At 45.6% G+C, this 24,687-nt stretch overlaps 3 protein-coding genes across 3 annotated transcripts in view; all 3 read left to right on the top strand.

Moving 5' to 3' along the window:
• Positions 1–374: 374 nt before the first annotated feature.
• Positions 375–12,141, top strand: LOC131497779 (RAD52 motif-containing protein 1-like). Its single transcript, XM_058704350.1, is given in 8 exon segments — positions 375–395; positions 397–471; positions 836–1,015; positions 4,095–4,217; positions 5,062–5,230; positions 6,185–6,283; positions 9,789–9,874; positions 12,014–12,141. Coding segments are annotated over 8 exon segments (855 nt in total). The 3' UTR covers positions 12,116–12,141.
• A 675-nt stretch (positions 12,142–12,816) lies between these two features.
• Positions 12,817–17,379, top strand: LOC131497776 (leucine-rich repeat-containing protein 37A3-like). Its single transcript, XM_058704348.1, has 2 exons — positions 12,817–15,750; positions 15,882–17,379. The coding sequence occupies exons 1-2, from the start codon at positions 12,852–12,854 to the stop codon at positions 16,310–16,312; spliced, it is 3,330 nt and encodes a 1,109-aa protein (XP_058560331.1). The 5' UTR covers positions 12,817–12,851; the 3' UTR covers positions 16,313–17,379.
• Positions 17,380–17,675: 296 nt separating this feature from the next.
• LOC131496944 (leucine-rich repeat-containing protein 37A3-like) overlaps positions 17,676–24,687 on the top strand; it is a gene marked incomplete at its 3' end in the record, with an annotated part of 33,327 nt that continues 26,315 nt past the window's right edge. The window contains exons 1-2 of the mRNA XM_058702821.1: positions 17,676–19,180; positions 21,446–21,517. Of these exons, the coding sequence (XP_058558804.1) occupies positions 17,676–19,180; positions 21,446–21,517 (1,577 nt within the window). The remainder of the gene's footprint in view (positions 19,181–21,445; positions 21,518–24,687) is intronic.

Genomic DNA, 24,687 nt, shown 5'->3' with positions numbered 1-24,687 from the left:
GCTCCAAGCCATCAGCCCAGAGCCTGACGCGGGGCTCGAACTCACGGACCGCGAGATCGTGACCTGGCTGAAGTCGGACGCTTAACCGACTGCGCCACCCAGGCGACCCCCCAAAAAATTTTTTTTATATACACTTGACTAGAAGCACTAAATTCTACGACATTGAGACAATGGAGCTGCGGGAGGGGAAGTAGAGGCAGAGACCCGCCCCAGAGCGGGAGGGGCGAAGGAGAGGTCCGGGGGACAGCCCCCGCCCCACCCCACGGCGAGCTGGCCCCGCCCCTCGCACGAGCCCCTTTTTAAAACGCGCGGGCACGCCTTGCGCAGGCGCGGTGCCACTCAAACGTTAGTCGCGCCTGCTCCTTGGTGGTAGGATGGCGGAATTGGTCTCTTTTAACGGTTCCCACGGAGAGTGACAAAACCTTGCTGGTGTGGGAGCTGAGTTCTGGACCCAGGGCCGAGGCCTTGCATGTGAGCCGGGCCAGGAGGGAGGGAGGGAGGGAGGGAGGGAGACACCCCCCCCTCCCCGTGACTGGGAGTCTGAGTCTGGCCTTGAGCACCTCTCGCGCCTTGTAGTCTCCGCCTAGAGGAATCTTAGTTCTAGAGGGGAGCTTTGCAGTCTCAGCCCCGACAGATTTTTGAGAGGTAACTCTCAACAGCCAGCACATGTTGCCTTCTAATGCTTCTCGAATCCTGGGATTTCAAAGGGAAATCTTTTCAACGAAACGAGAAGTGCTTTGGGCTGCGTGTGCAGGAGGGCTTAGGGACTAGAAGGCAGTTTTGTTTCCTGGGCGTGAGATTTCATGCACTTACTTGGCGTGGGACCACCCCACAGCATTCTCTGTTCGCAGTATTCTCCCAGTTTGGCCTTCTGTATTCGGTCTGAGTCTTCCCAAACGCTGCAGTGGCCCGTCCTGGTTTCTACGCCATCATCAAGTTTTACTCAGCAAGGGATGCTCACAGAGCCCAAAAGGCATGCGACCAGAAGCAGCTTTTTCAGAATTCTCCAGTGAAGGTGGGTCCAAGTAGGAAATTCCTAACACCACTGGGACGAAGTGTTGAATTCAGCAATAATAGACCAGGGTTGGTATACCACTGTGGTTTACAGAATGCTTTTAGATGCATTGCTACACTGATCCTCCGGTTTCCCTGGGTTTTTTTGGTTGTTTTGTTATGTTTGTTTTGTTTTCAGATGAAGAAACTCGAACTCAGGATAGTTAAGTGACTTACTTAAGGTTCATGACAGTAACTGGAAGGGAGAGGTCAAGCCCAAACTTACTGATGTTCAACCCTGTGTCATTTTTTGGTGCCCCTTAATTTAACAAAGCTTCACAAGAAGTCTTGTTTCTAGTTACTATTATGGGGATTAAAAAATTTTTTTAATAACGTTTTTATTCAGTTTTGAGAAACAGGGCATGAGCAGGGAAGGGGAAGAGAAAGAGGGAGACACAGAATCAGAAGCAGACTTCTAGGCTTTGAGCTGTCAGCTCAGAACCCGATGTGGGGCTCGAACTCATGAATCCTGAGATCATGACCTGAGCTGAAGTCGGACGCTTAACCGACTGAGCCACCCAGGCCCCCCTCTATTATCAGTTGTATTATAAAGGATGCTTCATCGTCATTATCGTCGTCATCACTCTCAAGCTGCCTGTCCAGCTTGAGACTCAAGACAGCTTGAGATTCAGCTTGAGACTATTCCCTTCAACTCCCGGGAAAATGGTTAAAACATTCTTTAATACACCACAGAAACTTTATTCCATACCAACATGCTGTCCATTTTGCTTTCCCAGAGCCCCAGAATTATATTTCATTATGTGCCTCAATTCAATCACCATTTCCTTATCAAGGGCCATGTCAATTCCTTTGAATAAGTTGAGTGAGGCTTAGATTGCCAAACCTTTCACTTTATAATTGTATGTTTTCATCAGCTTTGTCTAACTGGCTTCTTAGTCTAGCTACTTCCTACGGACTTGACTGCCTATTCTTACCCATATGCCCTTCCTTACTGATTTAATCTGGATCGAATCTAAGAATCCTTCTCAAATGTCTGAGTATACTGTCTCCACTTGTTGAACACTGTCTTCAATCCTGGCTCCACTCCCTATGATTGAAATGATCACCTGTCAGGCATTCCTGAGTTTGCAAGCTTCTAGCCTGTGAAGATGTCACCCAGCCACTCAGCTATTACAGATTATGAAATAATGACTTTGTATCAGTTGTGAATAATGAGGTGTTTTTCTCTCATTGGACATTAAGACCATTTCACAAATGGATTTTGAGATTTCACAGCATAAAGCCCAAAGTCAATATATAGCTGACAGGAGAGAGCATTCTATTAAATTTCTTTATTTATTTAACACAGAGCCTTGGGTTACCACCACCACCACCACCACCCCCCCCCCACCCCGCCGCCTACTGAAATTGTTGCCCAATTTACTTATGTGTTCCTTTATACTTTGGCAAGTACACATAGTTTCTGGTTGTTTTTTTTGTTTGTTTACCTTTTATAAATACATATTTAAAAAGAACATATTAAAAAAATTTTTTTAATGTTTATTTAAAAAAAAATTTTTTTAACGTTTCTTTATTTTTGAGACAGAGAGAGACAGAGCATGAACAGGGGAGGGGCAGAGAGAGAGGGAGACACAGAATCTGAAACAGGCTCCAGGCCCTGAGCTGTCAGCACAGAGCCCGACGCGGGGCTCGAACTCACAGGCCGTGAGATCATGATCTGAGCCGAAGTCGGACGCTTAACCGACCAAGCCACCCAGGCGCCCCTAATGTTTATTTTTGAGAGACAGAGTCAAAGCATGAGCGGGTGAGGGGCAGAGAGAGAGGGAGACACCTAATCGGAAGCAGACTCCAGGCTGTGAGTTGTCAGCACAGAGCCTGACACGGGGCTCGAACTCACAAACTGTGAGAATCATGACCTGAGCTGCAGTCGGATGCCCAACAGACTGAGCCACCCAGACGCCCCAAGAATAACATCTTACAGTAAAATCAAGGAAAGGCCTAAGGCGTCTGAGAGCTTTTTTTCAGTAGCATGAAGGAAAACGGTTGCCAGCAAGAACTGTGGCAAGGTTATCTAAGGTGACAACTGTCTCTACCACTCAGGGGCTCGAGGCCCTTCTGAAGCTTCCTGGTTGTCCAGAACAGCTCCACTCTGCCTCACCATTAGCCTGTGCTGTAGCACTCAACATTTAAAAGTTCGTCTTCATTTCTCCTTCCTAGCAGGCAGCTTCAGTTGGAGAAAGTAATTTCACTTTTTCATCTACTCATTCATTCACTTAATCCATAGACCTGTGCTTGATTGTAGGAATGAGAAAAGAATAAAATATGGTTCCTTCAAGCACTTAAGGAACTGATAAACTAGTGATAGAGGACGTTGCACAAACAAATCAATAAAGAGTTAATAATACTTTGACTTTATTTGAATTATTTGAATTTTTATGAATATACTAATATACTACACCCCACTTGAAATAGACATTTAAAAAAGAACTAGAGGATGTAAGAAATACACTGTAGCGTGTACGTTATTTAGAGAGTTAACACTGGAGGTATTTGCATTCTCAAAGAAGCTTATTAAGGCAAATGAACCTCTTATTGTTTTATTTGCTTATAAAATTTACAGAAGTATGTATATTCCTTCTTCTAACAGGGGTTAGTAACTTGCGGGGGGTGGGTGCTGCTGATTCAGGTCCTACTCAGGTCCATGTTATCTGCTCTTGAGGTCATATTCTCAAACAGGAGCTACGGGATGAGACAGCAAAAAGTTTACTTCCCTTGCTTACCCACAGCCCTATAATTTGCTTCCAGAGGGCTTCCTTAGTTGCTTTCATCATCACTTTCAATATCAGAGATCACGGAAAGCCGATTAATCAAGGGCCCTGGAAATGATGCATCAAAGTCTATAGCGTAAAAATAGTACATAGCGTTTATTTAGGGTTTATTAGGGGCTGATTTCTTAAAATGTTTCCAGTTTGAGCTTCACAACCTCTCTATGAAATAGGTATTGATAAATCTCAGGTGTATCCAAAGGAAGCCTCTGTGTCAGGTTATGATATTTTCAGGTCTATTTCTTATGTCTTTAGGTTCGTCTTGGCACCAAACATAAGGCGGTTCAACATCAGGCCCTTGCCCTAAACAGCTCCCAGTGCCAAGAACTGGCAAATTATTACTTTGGTTTCAATGGATGGTCAAAAAGGATCATCAAGGTAAACTTTATAGATTTTCCCTGACTAATTAGAATCATTTCAACACTGAAATTCTGGACTTCAGAGAGGAGAAAACTGGGTTGTGGGGAGATGTGAGAGGCCTCTAACTGGAAGTACCTGAGCCTGCCACCAAGAATTCATAATAATCTCAGTAACTTGGGCGGTGGTGTCCATAATCTTCTCCAGTATTTGTATGGTGTATAATAAAAACCAATTGTCTTCATCCATTTGTAAGTCTTACTTGATTTTGAAGCTATAGGATACCTCCATTGTGGGCTGGGATTGCTGGAGTTTAGTTGCATTTTTTTTTTTTTTTTTTTTTAGAGAGAGAGGCAGATTGCAAGCGGGGGAGGGGCAGAAAGAGAGGGAGAGACAGAATCGGAAGCAGGCTCCAAGCTCTGAGCTGTCAGCACAGAGCTCGACGCGGGTCCCGAACCCATGGACAGTGAGATCAGGACATGAGCCGAAGTCGGAAGTTTAACCAACTGAGCCACCCAGGCGCCGCTGGTTTTGTTTTTAATAACAAAACATCTTGAAGCTTACATTCAGATCCAAGGAAGGACCTTCCATTTAAAATCCTAACAGCTCGGGGCGCCTGGGTGGCTCAGTCAGTTGAGCGTCCGACTTCGGCTCAGGTCATGATCTCACGGTCTGTGAGTTTGAGCCCCGCGTGGGGCTCTGTGCTGGCAGCTCAGAGCCTGGAGCCTGTTTCGGATTCTGTGTCTCCCTCTCTCTCTGCCCCTCCCCTGCTCATGCGCTCTCTCTCTCTCTCTCTCTGTGTGTGTGTGTGTGTGTGTGTGTCAAAAATAAACATAAAAAAATAATAATAATAAAATCCTAACAGCTTCAGGATCTTTCTGACCTTGAAGAAAGGGCAAATGAAGATACTGTGCCACCACTTCAGAAGCAGAGCCTGAAATTCTTCTGTGCTTTAGAGGTGGTGTTGCCATCCTATGAGTGCCGGAGTCCCGGAGCTGGCATGGCCGAGGAGACTTTGGATGACCTGGAGGAAGGTCTGTTTACAGTGGAGGTGGGGGTGGGGGTGGAGGGGAGGCAGAATCCCTCTTTCTTTCTAAAAACTCATCTTTTCAGATACATCATCCAGCCCTCCCCTTTGCTAAGCTCCTAAAGCCCTAGGCAGAGTTTTTCTGGCCTACAGTACAGGCTTTTATCTCAGGCAATACCTGAAGGAACCTTTAACTTTAAAATTCTAAAGCTGACTTTCTGCCAAGAAGTTTAGGAGGAGGGAAGTAATGTTTTTCCCATTTTTGGTTAAGAATTCGCCTTGTGCTAAAATAGTCCTTCAAATACATATCTCTTGCAGCCTGCAGTTATCCCAGCAAAGTAATCATCTAAAGATTTAAACAAACTCTTGTGTAGATGTTGAGTCCTTTGCCTCCTATAAAAGGGCTGGAGTGTAAAGAGTCAAATACAGATGCCTAGAAAAGGTATTCCCATTGGTACTGTGTTTTTTCCCAGTGTCTACAGCACTTAGGCTTAGGGTTTTCAGGGAGGGGCAGGGCTGTTAGCAAGGCTAAGGGAGTAAGGCTCCCTTGGGTGATGCCCAGGAAGAGACCAGGCGGTCATGTGCACTACCACCGAACCCTTCTCCCCATGTGACTCCAGCCCTTGATGCACAGGAGAGTAGGGTCTGCAGTAGGGTCTGAAACTATAGTTTCAGCTTGTCCATTTGAAATCTACGAGCGATGTGAGATCTGTGCCACTTTCTTGGCTTGTGTCTCCCTTTTGGTACTTCCGAAACTTCTGGAGTAGATCAGGGCAGTAAAAATGTGCCCTGCCAGGATATACCTACAGCAGAGTCATTCAACCTTGTGTTGTGGCTGCCCTTACTTGCTCAGATAATGAACTACGAATCATGGATGTATTTTCACTTTTACACATATAACCCCCAAATCAGTTATCATTCAGATAGGCATGTTAAATCCATTTGTTTTGGTTGGATGCAGGGCCATTATCATTTCTTATGAAAAGGAGGACAACCCAGAAGCTTGCTATTCAGAAGGCTGTGTCAGATGCATTCCAGAAGCTGTTGATTGTGATTTTAGGTAAGACTTATTTGATTGTCCGTACAGTACATCAGTTTCAACGAGCAAATAAACTCATTTTGAAAAGTTAATTGGATGAAAACACTTCATATTCTTTTATTCACCAAATGCTTTCAAAGCGGTAGTGTCAAATTTGTTCTTTGTGGCATCTGTGAGAGAAATGACCACAAATATTTTTGTCCCCAGTATATAGATATACAGTGACTTACCTCTGTCCACACAGAAAGTGTTTGACCCAGTCTTCTTTCTTGATTGTTTGCTCATAACACAGAATACTATTGTGAGTATAAGCTTTGGGGGCACCTGTGTGGCTCAGTCAGTTAAGCGTCCAACTGTTGATTTCAGCTCAGGTCATGATCTCACGATGTGTGAGATTGAGCCCCATGTCGGGCTCTGTGCTGACAGCGTGGAGCTTGCTTGGGATTCTTTTCCTACCTCTCTCTCTGCCTCTCCCTGACTCTCACATGCCATGTGCTCTCTCTCTCTCAAAATAAATAATAAAAAAAATAAACTTTGAAGCTTTAGATGTCAGTGTTGAATCTTAGCTCTGTCTCCTAGATTTCTTATGCAATTTTAGGTTTTATAGTCAGATTTGAAGTATGTAATCAATCTCTCTAAGCTGCAATTTCTCTATCTGCCAAGTAAAGGTAATAATTCAACTCACCTCATGGGGGATGAATTGTAAGAGCAAATGAGATGATGGAAAAGTTTAAAACTATCCCTGAAACATGGTAAGCAGAGAAAATATGTTCACTTGTTATCATCGTTTTCCTGTTGGAGAATTTATAAGATTATGTTTTTGGAATCAATTCAGCTTCAGTTTTTGTTTTTGGCACTGACCTATTGGGTGAATATGATTGATTCTTTTTTTTCTTTTTTTAATATATGAAATTTATTGTCAAATTGGTTTCCATACAACACCCAGTGCTCATCCCAAAAGGTGCCCTCCTCAATACCCATCACCCACCCTCCCCTCCCTCCCACCCCCCATCAACCCTCAGTTTGTTCTCAGTTTTTAACAGTCTCTTATGCTTTGGCTCTCTCCCACTCTAACCTCTTTTTTTTTTTTTTCCTTCCCCTCCCCCATGGGTTTCTGTTAAGTTTCTCAGGATCCACATAAGAGTGAAACCATATGGTATCTGTCTTTCTCTGTATGGCTTATTTCACTTAGCATCACACTCTCCAGTTCCATCCACGTTGCTACAAAAGGCCATATTTCATTCTTTCTCATTGCCACGTAGTATTCCATTGTGTATATAAACCACAATTTCTTTATCCATTCATCAGTGGATGGACATTTAGGCTCTTTCCATAATTTGGCTATTGTTGAGAGTGCTGCTATAAACATTGGGGTACAAGTGCCCCTATGCATCAGTACTCCTGTATCCCTTGGATAAATTCCTAGCAGTGCTATTGCTGGGTCATAGGGTAGGTCTATTTTTAATTTTCTGAGGAACCTCCACACTGCTTTCCAGAGCGGCTGCACCAATTTGCATTCCCACCAACAGTGCAAGAGGGTTCCCGTTTCTCCACATCCTCGCCAGCATCTATAGTCTCCTGATTTGTTCATTTTGGCCACTCTGACTGGCGTGAGGTGGTATCTGAGTGTGGTTTTGATTTGTATTTCCCTGATGAGGAGCGACGTTGAACATCTTTTCATGTGCCTGTTGGCCATCCGGATGTCTTCTTTAGAGAAGTGTCTATTCATGTTTTCTGCCCATTTCTTCACTGGGTTATTTGTTTTTCGGGTGTGGAGTTTGGTGACCTCTTTATAGATTTTGGATACTAGCCCTTTGTCCGATATGTCATTTGCAAATATCTTTTCCCATTCCGTTGGTTGCCTTTTAGTTTTGTTGGTTGTTTCCTTTGCTGTGCAGAAGCTTTTTGTCTTCATAAGGTCCCAGTAGTTCACTTTTGCTTTTAATTCCCTTGCCTTTGGGGATGTGTCGAGTAAGAGATTGCTACGGCTGAGGTCAGAGAGGTCTTTTCCTGCTTTCTCCTCTAGGGTTTTGATGGTTTCCTGTCTCACATTCAGGTCCTTTATCCATTTTGAGTTTATTTTTGTGAATGGTGTGAGAAAGTGGTCTAGTTTCAACCTTCTGCATGTTGCTGTCCAGTTCTCCCAGCACCATTTGTTAAAGAGACTGTCTTTTTTCCATTGGATGTTCTTTCCTGCTTTGTCAAAGATGAGTTGGCCATACGTTTGTGGGTCTAGTTCTGGGGTTTCCATTCTATTCCATTGGTCTATGTGTCTGTTTTTGTGCCATGAATATGATTCTTATATTAGGGTCAGCTATATTTTTGTGAACCTTGAAAGTGGTCAGGCTATTGAATAGCATCGATTGTGTTCTCTTTTGAGTTCTACAATGGTGTGAATGTTACAGGCTGTGCTCCAAGGGAATTTTATAATTAGTAATGAGTCCCCAAACAATTGCCCCCCCACCCCGCCCTCGCCGCTTCACAGTCTTGCAGGCTTAGAGACTAAGAAATCCTAGCTAAGTTTCAGAGGCCTTATTTGCCCATAAGAGTTGACCCTGGATTGGTCTCAGGCTTCCAGCCTGGACAGCTCTTGCAGTGAAAGTTGACTTCCCTGGTCATCAGGTAGAATCTCCGTTAGCTGTCAATTCTGAGTAACAACCTTTAAGAACCAAACTAAACCTTTGGGTTGCTGACCTCTCCCTAACATGCTATGGTATCCCTTGTACACGATCAAAATGTTGTAGCTGTACTTTGCCTTAAGGGGAATTGTATTGTCTGTAAGGGACATGGGCCATTTCTGCCAATAAACTGTCCAAGCGCATTCTCTCCCTCCCCCTCCCCCTCCCCCTCCCTCCAAAGCATTGTTCATTGTATCTGGTGGGATTTTGTTTCCGGGAGTAGACACTTGCCTTGTTTCTAATATGAAGTATCAGCTATAGTCCATGGTCTCTATTCCAGAACTCACACTGACCTCTACCTAATGCCTTACTGTCTAGTCATCTGATTTTGAACATTGTTGTTTCCGTAGTTTTGAACTTCCTGTGTCATTATTCCTTAGTTCCTATTTCTTAAGATGATAGCGTTGTTGAACCACACAGTTGTTAACTTCATGTGTATTTTTTCACACATAGTTATGATTAACAACTGAAGTGTGAGATGAGAACACTTCTAGGAAAATGCTTTTATTTTCTGCTTTTATAAATAAAAAGAATGTCTAGTTATTGGGTGCTATCATTGTATACAGCCAGTTTTAGAACAAGGAAAATTCTGAATTGATCTTGTTAACTTTATTTATTTTTTAAATGTTTATTTTTGAGAGAGTAAGCAGGGGAGAGGCAGAGAGAGGGGGACAGAGGATCTGAAGTGGGCTCTAGTGCTTACAGCAGAGACCCCAGTATGGGGCTTGAACTCATGAACCATGAGATCACGACCTAAGCTGAAGTCAGACGCTTAACTGACTGAGCCATCCAGGCGCCCTCTTTTTTTTTTTTTTTTTTTTTTCCAATCCTTATTCACTTTATTTCAGAAAGTGGTAAAATAGCTGTGGAATACAGACCCTGTGAAGAGATCACAGATGCCAGTACTGAAGACGAGCTGCAGGATTTAATTCAAGTATGTGGAGATTAAAGTTCAAGGGTGACATAGCCACTGTAGCCATAATGTAAAGCAACCAGCAGAATTTGGAAGACTTTGGCATTAGCTCTATCATCCTTTGGGAAATGTGAAACTCAGAAACTGCTTTTGACTGCAGGGGATTTCTGGGGCTTTTCCTGAAGTCCTGACCCTTAGCTCTGACCCCTTAATTGAAATTTGGAGAGCAAATTTCATCAGAGCACTCCCACAGTTGTGGACATAGGAGAGGACACAAGCCTTTTAGAGCTCCCCTCAAACAGAATCTCAAGGATTTGGGAACAGAGTAACTATGGCCTTACATGTGATTATACTACAGCGTTTGAAACCATTATGCCATTCAAATAGGATGTATCACCCAGATGTCGGCATCTCATATATATCTTGCGTGAATATCTTGCTGAAGAACTTTTCTGTAAATCACTCACATGGATGTCCTGAATTAGGGATTAAGTTGCCAAAATAATTTCTAAAAGAAAATACTAACGTGCCACATACAGAATGTTAAAAAAAAAAAAAGGAGCAAAAATGTGTTTCATGTCATTGAGAGCTTAATTTGGGGCTAGATTTGTGAATTTTTTTTTTCAAAGTTTTTTTTTTTTTAATTTTTTATTTTTGGGACAGAGAGAGACAGAGCATGAACGGGGGAGGGCCAGAGAGAGAGGGAGACACAGAATCGGAAACAGCCTCCAGGCTCCGAGCCATCAGCCCAGAGCCCGACGCGGGCCTCGAACTCACAGACCGCGAGATCGTGACCTGGCTGCAGTCGGACGCTTAACCGACTGCGCCACCCAGGCGCCCTGAATTTTTTTTTTTTAGATTTTTTTTTAATGTTTATTTATTTTTGAGAGTGAGAAAGAGCGTGAGCTGGGGAGGGGCAGAGAGAGAGGGAGACGCAGAATCTGAAGCAGGCTCCAGGCTCGGAGCTGTCAGCACAGAGCCCGGCGCGGGGCTCGAACTCACAGACTGCGAGATCATGACCTGAGCCGAAATCAGGCACTCAGCCAGCTGAGCCACCCAGCCGCCCCTAGATTTCTGAATATTTAACTCACCCCACAGTTGCAAAGTTTGTTTTGAAGGGAAGAGAGTGGAGAAAGAGAAGATGGTTACTTTCTGAAAAAGCACTGGAAGATTTTTCGTGCAAAATAATAATGTTAATTGAATCTAAATCAAACCAGTCGAGGAAACTTCAGACGTTTCCAAGTTTAGGCTTTAAGCAGTCTCGCTTCCTGGGTTGCCTGGGTGGCTCCATAGGTTGAGCATCCGACTCTTGATTTTGGCTCAGGTCACGATCCCAGAGTTTGTGGGGTCAGCCCCACGTCGGGCTCTGTGCTGAGCGTGGAGCCTACTTGGGATTCTCTCTGTCTCTCCCTCTGTCCCTCTCCTCCGCTCACACTTTCTCTCTCTCAGGAAAAAAAGAATTAAAAAAAAAAGGTCTAGCTTCCTGAAAAAGGTGAAAAGATGAGAAAAAGATTCAGCATTGATGCTAAAGATTTCAGAAACCTGATTATAACAACAGATCCATTCCTGCATGAGGCCAGTCTTGGAATCAGTTCCATATAAACACTATTCCTGTGTGCTAGACATTGGGATTAAGATAAAAACCCCCTCTCTCTTGCATTTTACATGCTAGAGGTTGTGCCAGACCATAAGCAAGGACTAAAAATACATTAGAAAAGGGGCTGTGAAGGAAGTAAACTGAGTGCTAGTTACAGTATTTCAAGAAAATTGTTTAACACGCTGACTTTAACATCCTAAGTGCCTTCTCCATGTGGGCGCACAGAGTGGACCTCTGAAAAGTGGCCTTGTTACTTTTTCTAGATCAATGGCTATGTCCAGTCAAGATGAGATGGGGGAAGTTTTCCCACCCCGTGTAAATAAAGGGCTAGAATTGGTTTCCGGCCCTCTTTCCCAGAATGAATTGCTCAGCACTCCCCCAAACTCCTCCTACAGACATTTTGGGGCCATCTCAGATTCAGTGGTAGGCCCCCATCTAACAGAGTGGTGAATTAATAATCAGCCATGGGTATTGAGAATTTAGAGGAAATGGCAACATTTTAGAATATCTGACTGTGAAGTGTGTTCTCCTCCCCGTCGCCCTCACTGGTGCTTATTTTGCAGGTCAGCTACTTTTCTTGGAAGCAGTATGGCCAGGGGGAGGAAGAACGTCTCTCGGATTTAAGCTTTGAAGAGCAAGAGTTCAAATTGCTAGAGCTGGACTAGCATTTTTTAATTTCCCAGGATGCCAGGTCCTGTGGCTTCCTTGGAAGCTCTGCTCCACTCCCCCACCCTTCCACCCCTCAGAGCTGCGGGAGTCCGGGGCCACCCAGAAAATGAGTCCAAGTACTACCTTGCTGTGAGCAGCCCCGGGGTGGGGGGGGTGGGGGGGGAAGGGGGGAGTGCGGGGGGAGGGGGGAGTGGTGGCCTTTGCAGGGTGGAGGGAGGCCTGGGCCCCAAGTGATTCTGGGAAAAAGGCCCGCTCTGGTGGTGCGGAGCCCATCTCCAGGGAGCTAATAAAGGTGGCATAAATAAAGACGTTATAAATAAAGGGTGGGATGTAGGCGTGGGAGGGGCGCGCAGTTGCTAAAGGTGCGCGCGCGCATCACGAAGCTGCCATTATGGTTTGGCTCCCGCTCAGGGCCCAGCGCCAGTACCCTACTCGCCTGGGTCTCTGCGCCCCGGAGCCTCCGCGTGTCATGCCCCGGCTGTGCCTGTTGGCCCTATTGCTTCTCTTTATGTGGCAACCGTTGTGGCTGCTGGTCCAGGCAGCTCAGCCTCCGGAGTGGGCCCTGGACCCTGCCCAGCTGACCTCCGACCCCCTGGAGGCGGCTGAGCCCTGGTCTTCGCGCTCCTCTGATCCCCCGCCCGAATTGCCCCAGGCACTTACACCCCCAGCCGAGCGGGGGGGGGGGGGGGGGGGGGGGGCTTTAATTACCTGGGGTCCTCTGCTCCAGCCCAGATGCTGGCCCCGCCTAAGGAGTTGACCGAGACTTTGGTTCCATTCCTGGACACGGATTCGGTTGGAGAACTACCCCCAGGGCCAGGTGAGGATCTGAATGACCAGCTAACCCAGCATCAAAGGCTCCCAGAGGTGGTTCCAATGCCAGGTTGGGATCAGAATCAGACCATAGCTCCGCCTCCTCAACTCAAAAGTAAGACTAAAACTGTAGGTTTAGATCAGGCCGAAGATCACCAATCATTTGAAATGCTTGTTCCATCTCTGGATAGTCAGAGTTCAAAGCCAACAAAGTTGATTGTTTCACCCCTAAACCTGAAGGAAGATCTAGCTCAGCATCGAAGGCTTGCCAAAGTTGTTGGAACTCCAAACCAATTTGCAAATAAAGAGCACCTACAACAACAGCTGCAGGATGATTATTTAGATTCCAATATGGGTCTCCTATATCCTGAGGAGAACCTACCTATGGGTTTCCCAGGGGGACCAGATCAACTTCCAAACTTCTCTGAGGAGGCTGAAATTCCTCCACCCTTGCAGAAGACCCCAAATCATCTAGAGTCCCCTGAGGAAGCTGAATCTTTTTTGCCCCAAGGGGAGGCTCAGGCTCAGCATCCAGAGCCCCCTGAAGAGACAGAAACATCTCTACTTGAGCAGAAGGCTCCATCTCGGCGTCCAGAGTCCCTTAAGGATGGAAATTCAGCAAACCCACAAGAGGCCCCAGCTGAGCCTTCAAGTACCCCTGAAGAGGTCGAACCTTCTTCAGTCCAGCAGGAGGCCTCAGCTCACCCTACAGAGGCCCCCGAGGAAGTGGAACCTTCTCCGACCCCCCAGGAGGCCCCTGCTCAGCCTCCAGAGCCATCTAAGGACATCATATCTCAACTGTTAGCACATCATGAAGTAAATGTGCTATCTCCAAGTCAGAGTGAAGCTCAGAAGCCAAGCTTCCCCAATGTCACTGTTAAACCTCTGGATCTTACCATAACTCTAACTCAGCCTGCGGAGCACCCTGAGGAGGCTGGACCTACCCCAGTCCAGCAGGAGGCCCCCGCTCAGCCTGCAGAGCGCCTCGAGGAGGTTGAACCTACCCCAGTCCAGCAGGAGGCCCCAACTCTAGTTCCAGAGTTCCCTATCGAGTATTTAACTCAACTTGCAATAAGTGATGAGGTGACATCTCTACCTCTAGGTCACTATCCAGATTATTTAATGTTTCCCAGGGTTATAGGTAAGCCTTTAGATGTGGAATTTACCACAACTGCAGGGCCTGATAAAGGTGTTGAATCTTCTATAGCCCAGCAAGAGGCCCCACCTCAGCCTCTTGAACATACTGAGGAAGCAGAACTTTCTCTAACCCAGCAAGAGACCTCGGGTAAGCCTCCAGAGGAGGTTGAGCCTTCAAGTGAGCAGGAGACCCCAGGTCAGCCTTCCGAGCCTCCTGGGGTGGTTGATCCTTCTCTAAGGCAGCAGGAGACCCCAGCTCAGCCTTCAGTGCCTCCTGAGGAACGTAAGCCTTCTCTAAGCAAACAGGAACCCCCAGCTCAGCTTCCAGGCCCTTTTGGAGAAGCTGAACTTTCTCCAACCCAGGAGGAGGCCTCAGCTCAGCTTGCAGAGCTCCTTAATGAGGCAGAATCTTCAACCCAGCAGGAGACTCCAGCTCAGTCTCCAGGGGAGATAGAATCTTCTGCAACCCTGCAAGAGCAACCAGCTCAGCCTCCAGAGCTGCCTTCCAGGGAGGTGGAACCTTCTCCAACCCAGCAGGAGCACCCAGCTCAACCTCTATGGCATCATAAGATGACAGTTTCACCTCCAGGTCACTACCATGATCAACATTTAAACCTGCCCAATGTCAGTTTGAAACCTCCAGATGTGCAGCTTACCATGACTGCAGAACCCACTACAGAGGTGGGACCTTCTCCAGTTCAGCATGAGACTATAGCTCAGCCCTCAGTGCCTCTTAATGTGGAACCTTTTGAAACCCAGCATGAAGCCCCAACTCTGCCTCCACAGTCCCCTGAGGTTGAATCTTTGCCAGTTCAACAGGAGACTCCAACGCAATCTCCAGAATCTACCACACAGGAGAAACTTCCAACACAGCAGGAGACCCCAGTTCAGTATCCAGAATATCCTGGAGAAGTTGAACCTTCTACAACCCAGCAGGAGGCCCTAGCTCAGCAATCACAGGCCCCTGAGGAGGGTGAATCACCCTCAACCCAGGAGAAGGCCCCGACTCAGCTTCCAGAGGCCCAGGAAGAGGGTGAACCTTCCCCTCTCCAGGAGGAGGGCCAGGGTCAGCACCCACAGGCCTCCAAGGGGAGTGAACCACCTACAACCCAAGAGGAGTCCCCAGCTCAGCATCCACAGACCCCTGAGGAGGTTGAACCTTCTTCAACCCAGCAGGAGGCTCCAGCTCAGTATCCTCAGGCATCAGAGGAGGGTGAGCCTTTTCCAACCCAACCAGAGACCCCAACTCAGTATCCAGAGCCCCTTGAGGGGACTGAACCTTCTCCAGCCCAGTCAGAGGCCACAACTCAGCATCCAAATCCCCTTGGGGAAGTTAAACCTGCAACCTATCAGGAGGCCCCAAGTCAGCATCCACAGACCTCTGAGGAAATTAACCCTTCTGCCACTCAACAGGAAGCCACAGCTCAACATCCAGAGCCTTCTGGTGAGGTTGAACCTTCTCCAACCCAACAGGAGGCCCCAGCTCACTCTCCAGAGCATCAGGTGGTAACAGTTTTTCCTCAAGGTCAGAATCAAGCTCAGCTCCTGCTGTTGCCTAATGTCACTGTTAAACCTGTGGATTCCTCAGTTACCATGACCTCAGAATCCACTAATGAGGTTGAAGCTTCTCCACTCCGAGAAGAGGCCTCAGCTCAGTCTGGAGTGTCCCCTGAGCAGTTGGAACCTTCTCCAATCCAACAGGATTGGGTGAACCTTCTCCACATCAGCATCCAGCTGCCCCTGAAAATGTTGAGCCTTCTCCAATCCAGCAGGGAGTCTCCACTATGCCTGAAGATCTTCCTGAGGAAATTGGACTTTCTCCAACCCAGCAGGAGGTCCCACATCAGTATCCAGCGCCCCCTGAAAATGTTGAATCTTCTCCAGTCCAGCATGAAGTCTCAACTCCACCCGAAGATTTTCCTGAGGAAACTGAACTTTCTCCAAGCCAGCAGGAGAGCTCAGCTCTGCCTCAAGTGCCTGTTGCAAGTATAGAACCTTCTCCAGTCCAGCAAGAGGTCCCAGCTCAGCAACCAAAGCCCAATGAGGGGATCGAGTCTTTTCCAGTTCAGTATGAGCATCCAGCTCAGCCTCCAGGGTCCTCTACAGATGTTGTAGCTCAGTCTCCAGTACAGCATGAGGTGACATTCTCACCTCCAGGTCCAGGTGAATATCAGCATCCAGTGTTGCCTAATATCACAGGTAAACCTGTGGATCTGAGGATTTTCATAAGTCCCCAGGCAACTTAACGAGGTTAAACCTCTTCCAGTGCAGCAGGATGTCCCTGCTCAATCTCCTATTCCCCCTGAGAAAGTTGAATTTTCTCCAGCTCAGTCCAAGCAACTTTCCCAGTCTCCAGAGTCCCCTGAAGATGAGTCTTCTCCAGGCCAACAAGAGGTCCTAGCTCAGACTCCAGACCCCCCTAAGGCTGTGGAACCTGCTTCAGGCCAACAGGAGGCCCCAGCTCAGTCTGTAGTCCCCCAGCTGGCCCCAGCTCAGCCTTCAGAGCCTCCTGAGAAGGTAGAACCATCTCCAGTTCAGCAGGAAGTCCCAGCTCAGCCTTCAGAGCCCCCTAATGAGGCAGAATCTTCTCCAACCCCGCAGGAGGCCCTGGTTCAGTCTCCTGTCCCCCAGCAGGCCCCAGCTGTATCTCCTGAGCCCCCTAAGGAGGTAGAACCTTCTCCCACACTGCAGGAGGCCCCAGCTCAGCCTTCAGAGCCCCCTAATGAGGCAGAGTCTCCAACCCAGCAGGTGGCCCCAGCTCAGTTTCCAGTCCTCCAGGAGTCCCCAGCTATATCCCCTGAGCCCCCTAAGGAGGTGGAACCTTCTCCCACACCTCAGGAGGCCCCAGCTCAGCCTTCAGAGCCCGGTAATGAGGCAGAATCTTTTCCAACTCGGCAGGAAGCCCCAGTTGTATCCCCTGAGCCCCCTAAGGAGGTAGAACCTTCCACACAGCAGGAGGCCCCACTTCAGCCTTCAGAGGCCCCTGAGAAGGTAGAACCATCTCCAATTCTGCAGCAGTCTCCAACTCAACCTCCGGAGGCCTCTAAGGAGGCAGAAACTCCTCCAGCCCAGCAGGAGGCCCCAGTTCAGCCTCCAGAGCCACCTGAGGAGGTTGTAGCACAACCTCCAGTCCATAAAGAGGTGACAGTTCCACCTCTAGGACAAGAGCAAGCTCAGCATCCAAACTTGCCCAGTGTTACTGTTCAGCCTGCTGACCTGGAGCTTACTGTAACTCCAGAACCTACTGTGGAGGCTGAGCATTCTACAATCATGCAGCAGACTATAGCTCCTGCAGAGGACACTGAGGTGACACCTCCACATCCAGAGCAGATCCAGGCTCAGCATCCAAATTTGACTGAAGTCAGAGTTCAGCCTTTAGACCTTGAACTGACCATAACTCCAGAACCCACTACCGAGGTTGAAACTTCAACCACGCAAGAGATCCCAGGTCACCCTTCAGAGCCACCTAAGGAGGTTGTAGTTCAGCCTCCACTGTTTCAGGAGGTGACAGTTCCAACTCCAGGTCTGGATCAAGCTCGTCATCCATTGTCACCTAATGTAACAGTTCAGCCTTTGGACCTAGAGCTCACCATAACTCCAGAACCCACTATGGAGGTTAAAGCTTCTACAGCCCTGAAGAAAACTACAGCTCCTCCAAAGGACCTTGAGGTAACATTTGCACATCTAGAGCAGGTTCAGGTTCAGCATTCAACCTTGAATAAGGCCAAAACTCAACATTTGGACCTGGGGCTTACTATAACTCCAGAATTCAATAAGGAGATTGAACTTCCTCTACCTATGCAGGAGACTCCAATTCAGCCTCCAAAGCCACCTGAGGAGGTTATCGGAGCTCAACCTCCAGTATATCAGGAGCAGACTGTTCTGACACCAGGTCAGAATCAAGCTCAGCGTTCATCACTCCCCAATATAACAGTTCGACCTTTGGACCTGGAGCTTACCATAACTCCAGAGCCCACTGTGGAGGTTAAAACTTCTACAGTCCTGAAGAAAACTACAGCTCCTCCGAAGGACCTTGAGGTGACATTTCCACATTCAGAGCACATTCAGCATCCAACCTTAACTAAAGTCACAGTTAAACCTTTGGACCCAGGGCTTACCATAACTCCAGAATCCACTACAGAGACTGAACCTTCTCTAACCATGCAAGAGACCCCAGCCCAGCCTCCAGAGCCACCTAAGGAGGTTGTTCAGTATCCATCCCAACAGGAAGTGACAGTTCCTACTCCAAGTAAGGATCAAGGTCAGCAACCAACATTGCCCAGTGTCACAGCTCATCATGTGGACTTGGGGCTTACCATAACTCCAGAACCTACTACAGAGGCTGAACATTCTACACCCATGAAGGAGACTACAGCTCCTCCTCCAAAGGACCTTGAGGTGACACTTGCACATCCAGAGCAGGTTCAGAGTCAGCATCCAAACCTGACTGAAGTCACAGTTCCACCTATGGACCTGGAACTTACTGTAACTGCAGGATCCAGTGTGGAGACTGAACCTTCTCCAACCATGCGAGACACCCCAACTCAGCCTCCAGAGCCACCTAAGGAGGTTGTAGTTCAGTATCCATTCCAGCAGGAAGTGACAGTTCCAACTCCAAGTAAGGATCAAGGTCAGCATCCAGCATCACCCATCATCTCATTTCGTCATGTGGGGCTTACTATAACTCCAGAACCTATTACAGAGGCTGAACATTCGACAACCCTGAAGAAGACTACAACTCCTCCCCCAAAGGACCTTGAGGTGACACTTGCACATCCAAAACAGGTTCAGAGGCAACATCGAAACCTGACTGAAGTCACGGTTCCACCTATGGACCTAGAAATTCCTGTAAGTCAGCAACCAGAGTCATTTGAGACAGGTTTTCCTCCAACAACTCAACATCCTGTGGTGCATTTTGTAAACTATACCTCAGAAAAGGCATACACAACTTTAACTTGGCAACCAGAACAGAATGCCACCACAAACCTCAAAATATGTGAGCTCTGTACCTGCAAAGGTGAGACACTGTCGTGTGTTGGTCTCAGCATACAGCAGAGGCTCCGCAGAGTGCCCGTGCTGGAGCCCGACACCTACAACGGCACCTTCACCATCTTGTAAGAATCGCCTTTACTTGTTTGTTCTCTGCCTCCTGCTTGACATGGCAGTCTCTTCCTCAATGTCGTCCTGGGCCTTCCTCATCTCCCCAACCACGTTGACTGACTTTCTGTTTTTACCTTTTCTTTGTCAACTATCCCTTATCTTCATTTTCCTTTTTACTACTGTTCGCCCTTCTCCAATCTTTTACTTGTAATTGTCCTTATTCTTTTTCCTTATCCAATTTTTAGCCCCATTATTTCATCCCTTAACCTCTACTCTCCCATTTTTGCTCCATCCTCTATAATAGGGTACAACAGAGTAGTGAAGAGTAGAGATTCTGGAACTAGATTGCCCGCGTTTGGGCCGAGGTCTGTCATCTATTAGCTTTGTGACTCAGTTTCCTTTTCTGTGAAATGGAAAGTATGATAGTTACCATCTCATGGGATTATTGTGAGACCTAGATGAGGTAATACATATGAAGCACTTGGATCAGTGCCTGGCAAAATATGAGTGTTAGCTGTTATTATTTTGATTCCCCAGACCTCATCTTTGACGCCCGGCCTTCCACATACAGTACTCAGTTTGGGCCCAACCCAAGAGTAAGTACTATGGGCGCCACACTAGGATGAAATCGTCTTCAGAACATGAAATGACAGGTGGGAAGAAAGGAAATGGTCATAAAAAGGGAGGTGGCATGTAATTAAGTACTAAAAGAGGTACCATGGGTGTTGGAATTCAGCAGACTCTGTAATCAGCGGAGTATGGAGGTCAGGGAGAGCTGCATGGATAAGCTAACACTTTAGCTGAGACCCAAAGAGTGGCTCTGATGTGTTAAATAGAGAAAAAATGGGTATAAGTCTAGGCAAAGGCACGGCTGCAGGAATGATCAGGAATTAAGAATTAGGTTAAGCAGTTAAAGATCCAATTACGAGAAACCTTGACTATCAGCTAGAGAGGTTTGAACGTTAGATTCTGAGTTATAGAGAGCCATTGAAAGTTTTCAAGCATGAGATACAGACCGTTGAAACAGGATTATTTTCAGTTCCCCATATAGGCCGATCTGGAGAGGAGAGCTTGATCCAGCGAGACCAGATAGAATGTTCTAACAAAACCTGGGAATAAAGTAACAAGGGGCCGAATCAGAGTGGCTGAAAAGAGTAGAAAGAAAAGCCTTGAGAGCACTGCAAAGGAGGAAGTGACAAGATAGACTAACTGATGACAGTCGCGGGTGGGGTGTGCACGGGAAAGAGAAAACTCAGATATTACTCTGAAACTTCTGTCCCAGATAAGGAGAATGATGGAAGTTGAGGCATCTTTTACCAGGGAACATAGAGCAACCGGAAGGCTTCAGGTTGACTGGAAATGTCCACCAGGCACATGGGCAGATGGGTATCTGTTTTGAATTTATTCCTGACTCCCCTGAAAAAAATGTGTATATAAACTGACCAGGTAAGCTGTTGCTGAGGGAAGAGGACAAAACTAAATGTAAAGATTCAAAGTCATACGCAGAGTTAGCGGTTGAAACTGAACCTCAGGCATTTAATAGCTTCTTTTGAACATGTGTAATTCATGGATACATGAATTGGCATGGATACTTTTTTTGTTTTTAATGTCACAGGTATAGAGGATAAAACGTGAAAATCCCACCCCACCCTCCCTACCACTCATAAGATAACTCCTGTCACCTTTCTGGTGTGTGTCCTTCCTTCCCATCTCTTTCCTTTGCATTTTTTCCTAATTTCCTAATGAGGGGATACTTTTTAATTCCTTGCCCAGTGATTTGTTGCTTTTCCCTATGCAATATGTCTAAGAAATCTTTCCATGTTAGTTATTCTAATTTCTAACTTCCCTTATCCTTCTAACACCTAGAGAGGTGTCAGTAGAGGGCTTCTTTACATTTGTTTGCTGATAATGGTAAATTTTTTACCATTTTTTTCTTTGAATTATTATTTTCTCCTTGATTTGTGGAAGGAACCATTTTAGACACATAAGTGATTTGGGGAAAAAAAAATACTTATCTCCAGAGTAATTAACAGGCGTTATCTACCCAAGGAATGGAACAAATAGGAAGTTCAGGTTCTAAGGAGCTGCCTTGTTTGTGCCAGTGGCCCCACGCTATCTCTTTATTAATTGCACCACCTGGGATGCTGATAGCCGTGGAAATTAGAAAGTTGGCATTTACTGCATTGGAATATTCCCCACAAGGTTGCCAGTGATTCTTTTATTTATTCTGTTCATTCCTTTCCTACCTATTCAAGGATCTGAACTGTGTTTCTTCACAGAAATTTCCAAGGAAACTCTATTTCTCACATTGATAAAAATGTATGGAAGGGATACCGTTGGGCTGAGAAACTGTGAGTATATTCTCTCCAAATACGAATACAAAAAAAAAAAAAAAAAAAAACCTAACTGCATTCTAAGGTCCTTCTTGGTCCAGAACTTTGAGGTCAGTAGCTCTGCGGAAAGGTGTTTCCCCTTCCATATCCCAACTCGACCTCCACCGATTGCAATTCTGTGTTAATTTTTCTTTTTTAACGTTTATTTATTTTTGAAACAGAGAGAGACAGAGCATGAACGGGGGAGGGTCAGAGAGAGGGAGACACAGAATCTGAAACAGGCTCCAGGCTCTGAGCTGTCAGCACAGAGCCCGACGCGGGGCTCAAACTCACGGACCGCGAGATCATGACCTGAGCTGAAGTCGGCCGCTTAACCGACTGAGCCACCCAGGCGCCCCATCTGTGTTTATTTTAAAAATTAAGTTTGGCAGGTTCCCTTTAAAATTAGAATCAATTTCAACTTATTTTCCATTATACAAGGAATACATGATTCTAGTCTCAATATATAAAAATGAAATAACAGGGGGGCCTGGGGGGCTTATTCGGTTAAGTGTCCAACTTCGGCTCAGGTCATAATCTCAACGGTTCGTGGGTTCAAGCCCCACGTTGGGCTCTGTGTTGACAGCTCAGAGCCTGGAGCCTGCTTCGGATTCTGTCTCCCTCTCTCTCTGCCCCTCTCCTGCTCATTCATTCCCTCTCTCTCTCTGTCTCAAAAATAAATAAACACTAAAAAAATTTTTTTTGATGAAATAACAGATATAGTGAACACCTGCCTTATGTTCTAATCCCCCCACTGCTGGGATAGCCACTACTCTGGATTTAGTATATATCCTTCCAGACCTTTTTCCATGCATTTGCCTACATACATATTTACAGCAAAATGGGTTTGTTGTGTGATTTTCTTATCTTTTTTTTACATAAATTGTAACATCCTACAACTCGATTCTTTTGCTTCGTGGTATGTCTTAGACTTTTTTTCTTCCAGTACATAGAGGGTTACCCCATCCATGCAAGCTGCTGCATAATGTTCCATAGTATGAGTGTATTACGATTTAATAATTCCCCTCTTGATGGATGTTTAGGCTGTGTCCAGTTTCCTTATTACATGCATTGCTGCATGGACCACCTCATACATGCATCTTTGTGTACGTGGGTGGGTATTTCTGTAGAATAGATCCCTGGAAATGGAATTGTTGGGATGAAGACGATGTCGATATATACAATTTTAATTGCCCTCAAAAAAGTTGTGCCAATTTACACACCAATCTGTACACCATGACAGCATTCATTTCCTCCTACCCTCCCACTCTTGGATATTCTCCATTTCTTGGCTGATCTGGTGGGTGAATAAAATGGGTCCCTTCTGAATTTGAATTTTTCTGATTACTTATACATTTAAATATCTCTGTATATTTCCTGGGCATTTGTGTTTCTTGTCTGAATTTTCTGTCCTTTGCCAATTTTTTTGTTATCTTTTTTTTAAATTGATTTGTAGAAAAAGTCAGTGTAGACACAAGTAATTTTGGAAACAATATTATACTCAAAGTAATTGACTGGCATTTTTCATGACAGATTGAGTGTCATATCATTAGTTCAACTTGGGTAGATAAGTCATAAATGACTTCTGAATTAATAATAAAAGATATAACAGTCATAGTAATCTAAATGTAGGGATTATGATCCCCCTAAAGTAGATTCCCCCCTGCCCCTTAGTCTGATAACCTTACTGGTAAGGGACAAATGGTAGAACAAGGTAGTTGTTTTCTTATGAATTTTATGAATTTCTTAAATACTATCTATAGTTTATATTTTCTCATGATAGTATCTAAACTTGGAGATCTTATTTCCCAAACTTGTAAGAAAAATGAAAGTAATTTGGCACAAGAAACAAGAGAGAGTGGAGAGAGTGGGTAGGCTGAGGGACAGGGGTAGGAGAAAAACTTTGAATTGTGTATTATATACCTTTGGAATTCTGAGCCATGCAAATATATATTACCTATTAAAAAAATAAACTGAAATTAAAAAAATATTTTTTTGAAAAGCGTGTATTTGGTAGTTTATATACTAGAACACGAATCTGGTAAGATTTGATGATTCTTAAAACATTTTTAAATGTTTATTTATTTTTGAGAGAGAGAGAGAGAGAGAGAGAGAGAGAGAGCGAGCAGGGAAGGGGCAGAGAGAGAGGGAGACACAGAGTCCAAAGCAGGCTCTAGGCTCCGAGCTGTCAGCACAGAGCCTGATGTGGGGCTCGACCCCACAAACTGTGAAATGATGACTTGAGCTGAAGTCAGACACTTAACCAACTGAGCCACCCAGGTGCCCCAAGATTTGATGATTTCTAATTCAGCTTGAGGGTTATGCCTTGTAAGACAGAAGTTTTAACTATGGGTCAATAGTTCCCTGGGGCAGCATTTTTAACCTTTTTTTCTATATATCAAATTTAAAAAAAAATTTTTTTAACATTTATTTATTGCTGAGAGACAGAGCATGAACAGGGGAGGGGCAGAAAGAGAGGGAGACACAGAATTGGAAGCAGGCTCCAGGCTCTGATCTGTCAGCAGAGAGCCCAATGTGGGGCTCGAACCCACGAACCGTGAGATCATGACCTGAGCTGAAGTTGGACACTTAACAGACTGAGCCACCCAGGCACCCTTCTATATATCTATTGATGATCTGCAGAAGTTTATGTTCTTGGGATAATGTTTTCAAATGTATAATAAGTTAAAATATATAGGAAAAGGAAATTATGTGGAAATAGAGTTTTCAAAAACTTTTTAAAAAGATTAGTGATATAGCAATAAATCTGCTTCTGTTAGAATATTAAATAACAAAATATAATGGTACGCCTACTAACTATTATAACTTCAAGGTACTGATGAGAATAAATGATATTTTGAGATATCCACGCCAAATATGTGATATGAAAATATCTGATTTCTGCTGGGGACCAAATTAACTACACTAATCTGTGGTTTGTTGCCTGCATTCCTAATGGAAGGAAATGCTAATTCTAGTTAGAGGTTTGTGAAAATAGAGATGTGATTCTATTTTCCATCCAAGTTTGGCACCCACAAATTCAGTCCATTCTATTCACGGACCTGAGCCCTAAAGGGATGGTCTGCAAATTGAAATCGCATGCACACCTTTGCACGTATTCAAGAAAGTGCAGTTTTCTAGGGAAAGGG

The sequence above is a fragment of the Neofelis nebulosa genome, chromosome 16 (genome assembly GCF_028018385.1).
Source record: "Neofelis nebulosa isolate mNeoNeb1 chromosome 16, mNeoNeb1.pri, whole genome shotgun sequence".
NCBI lineage: Eukaryota > Metazoa > Chordata > Mammalia > Carnivora > Felidae > Neofelis > Neofelis nebulosa.
Note: the sequence above shows the minus strand (reverse complement) of the source record. Positions and strands in the feature narration are given on the sequence as shown.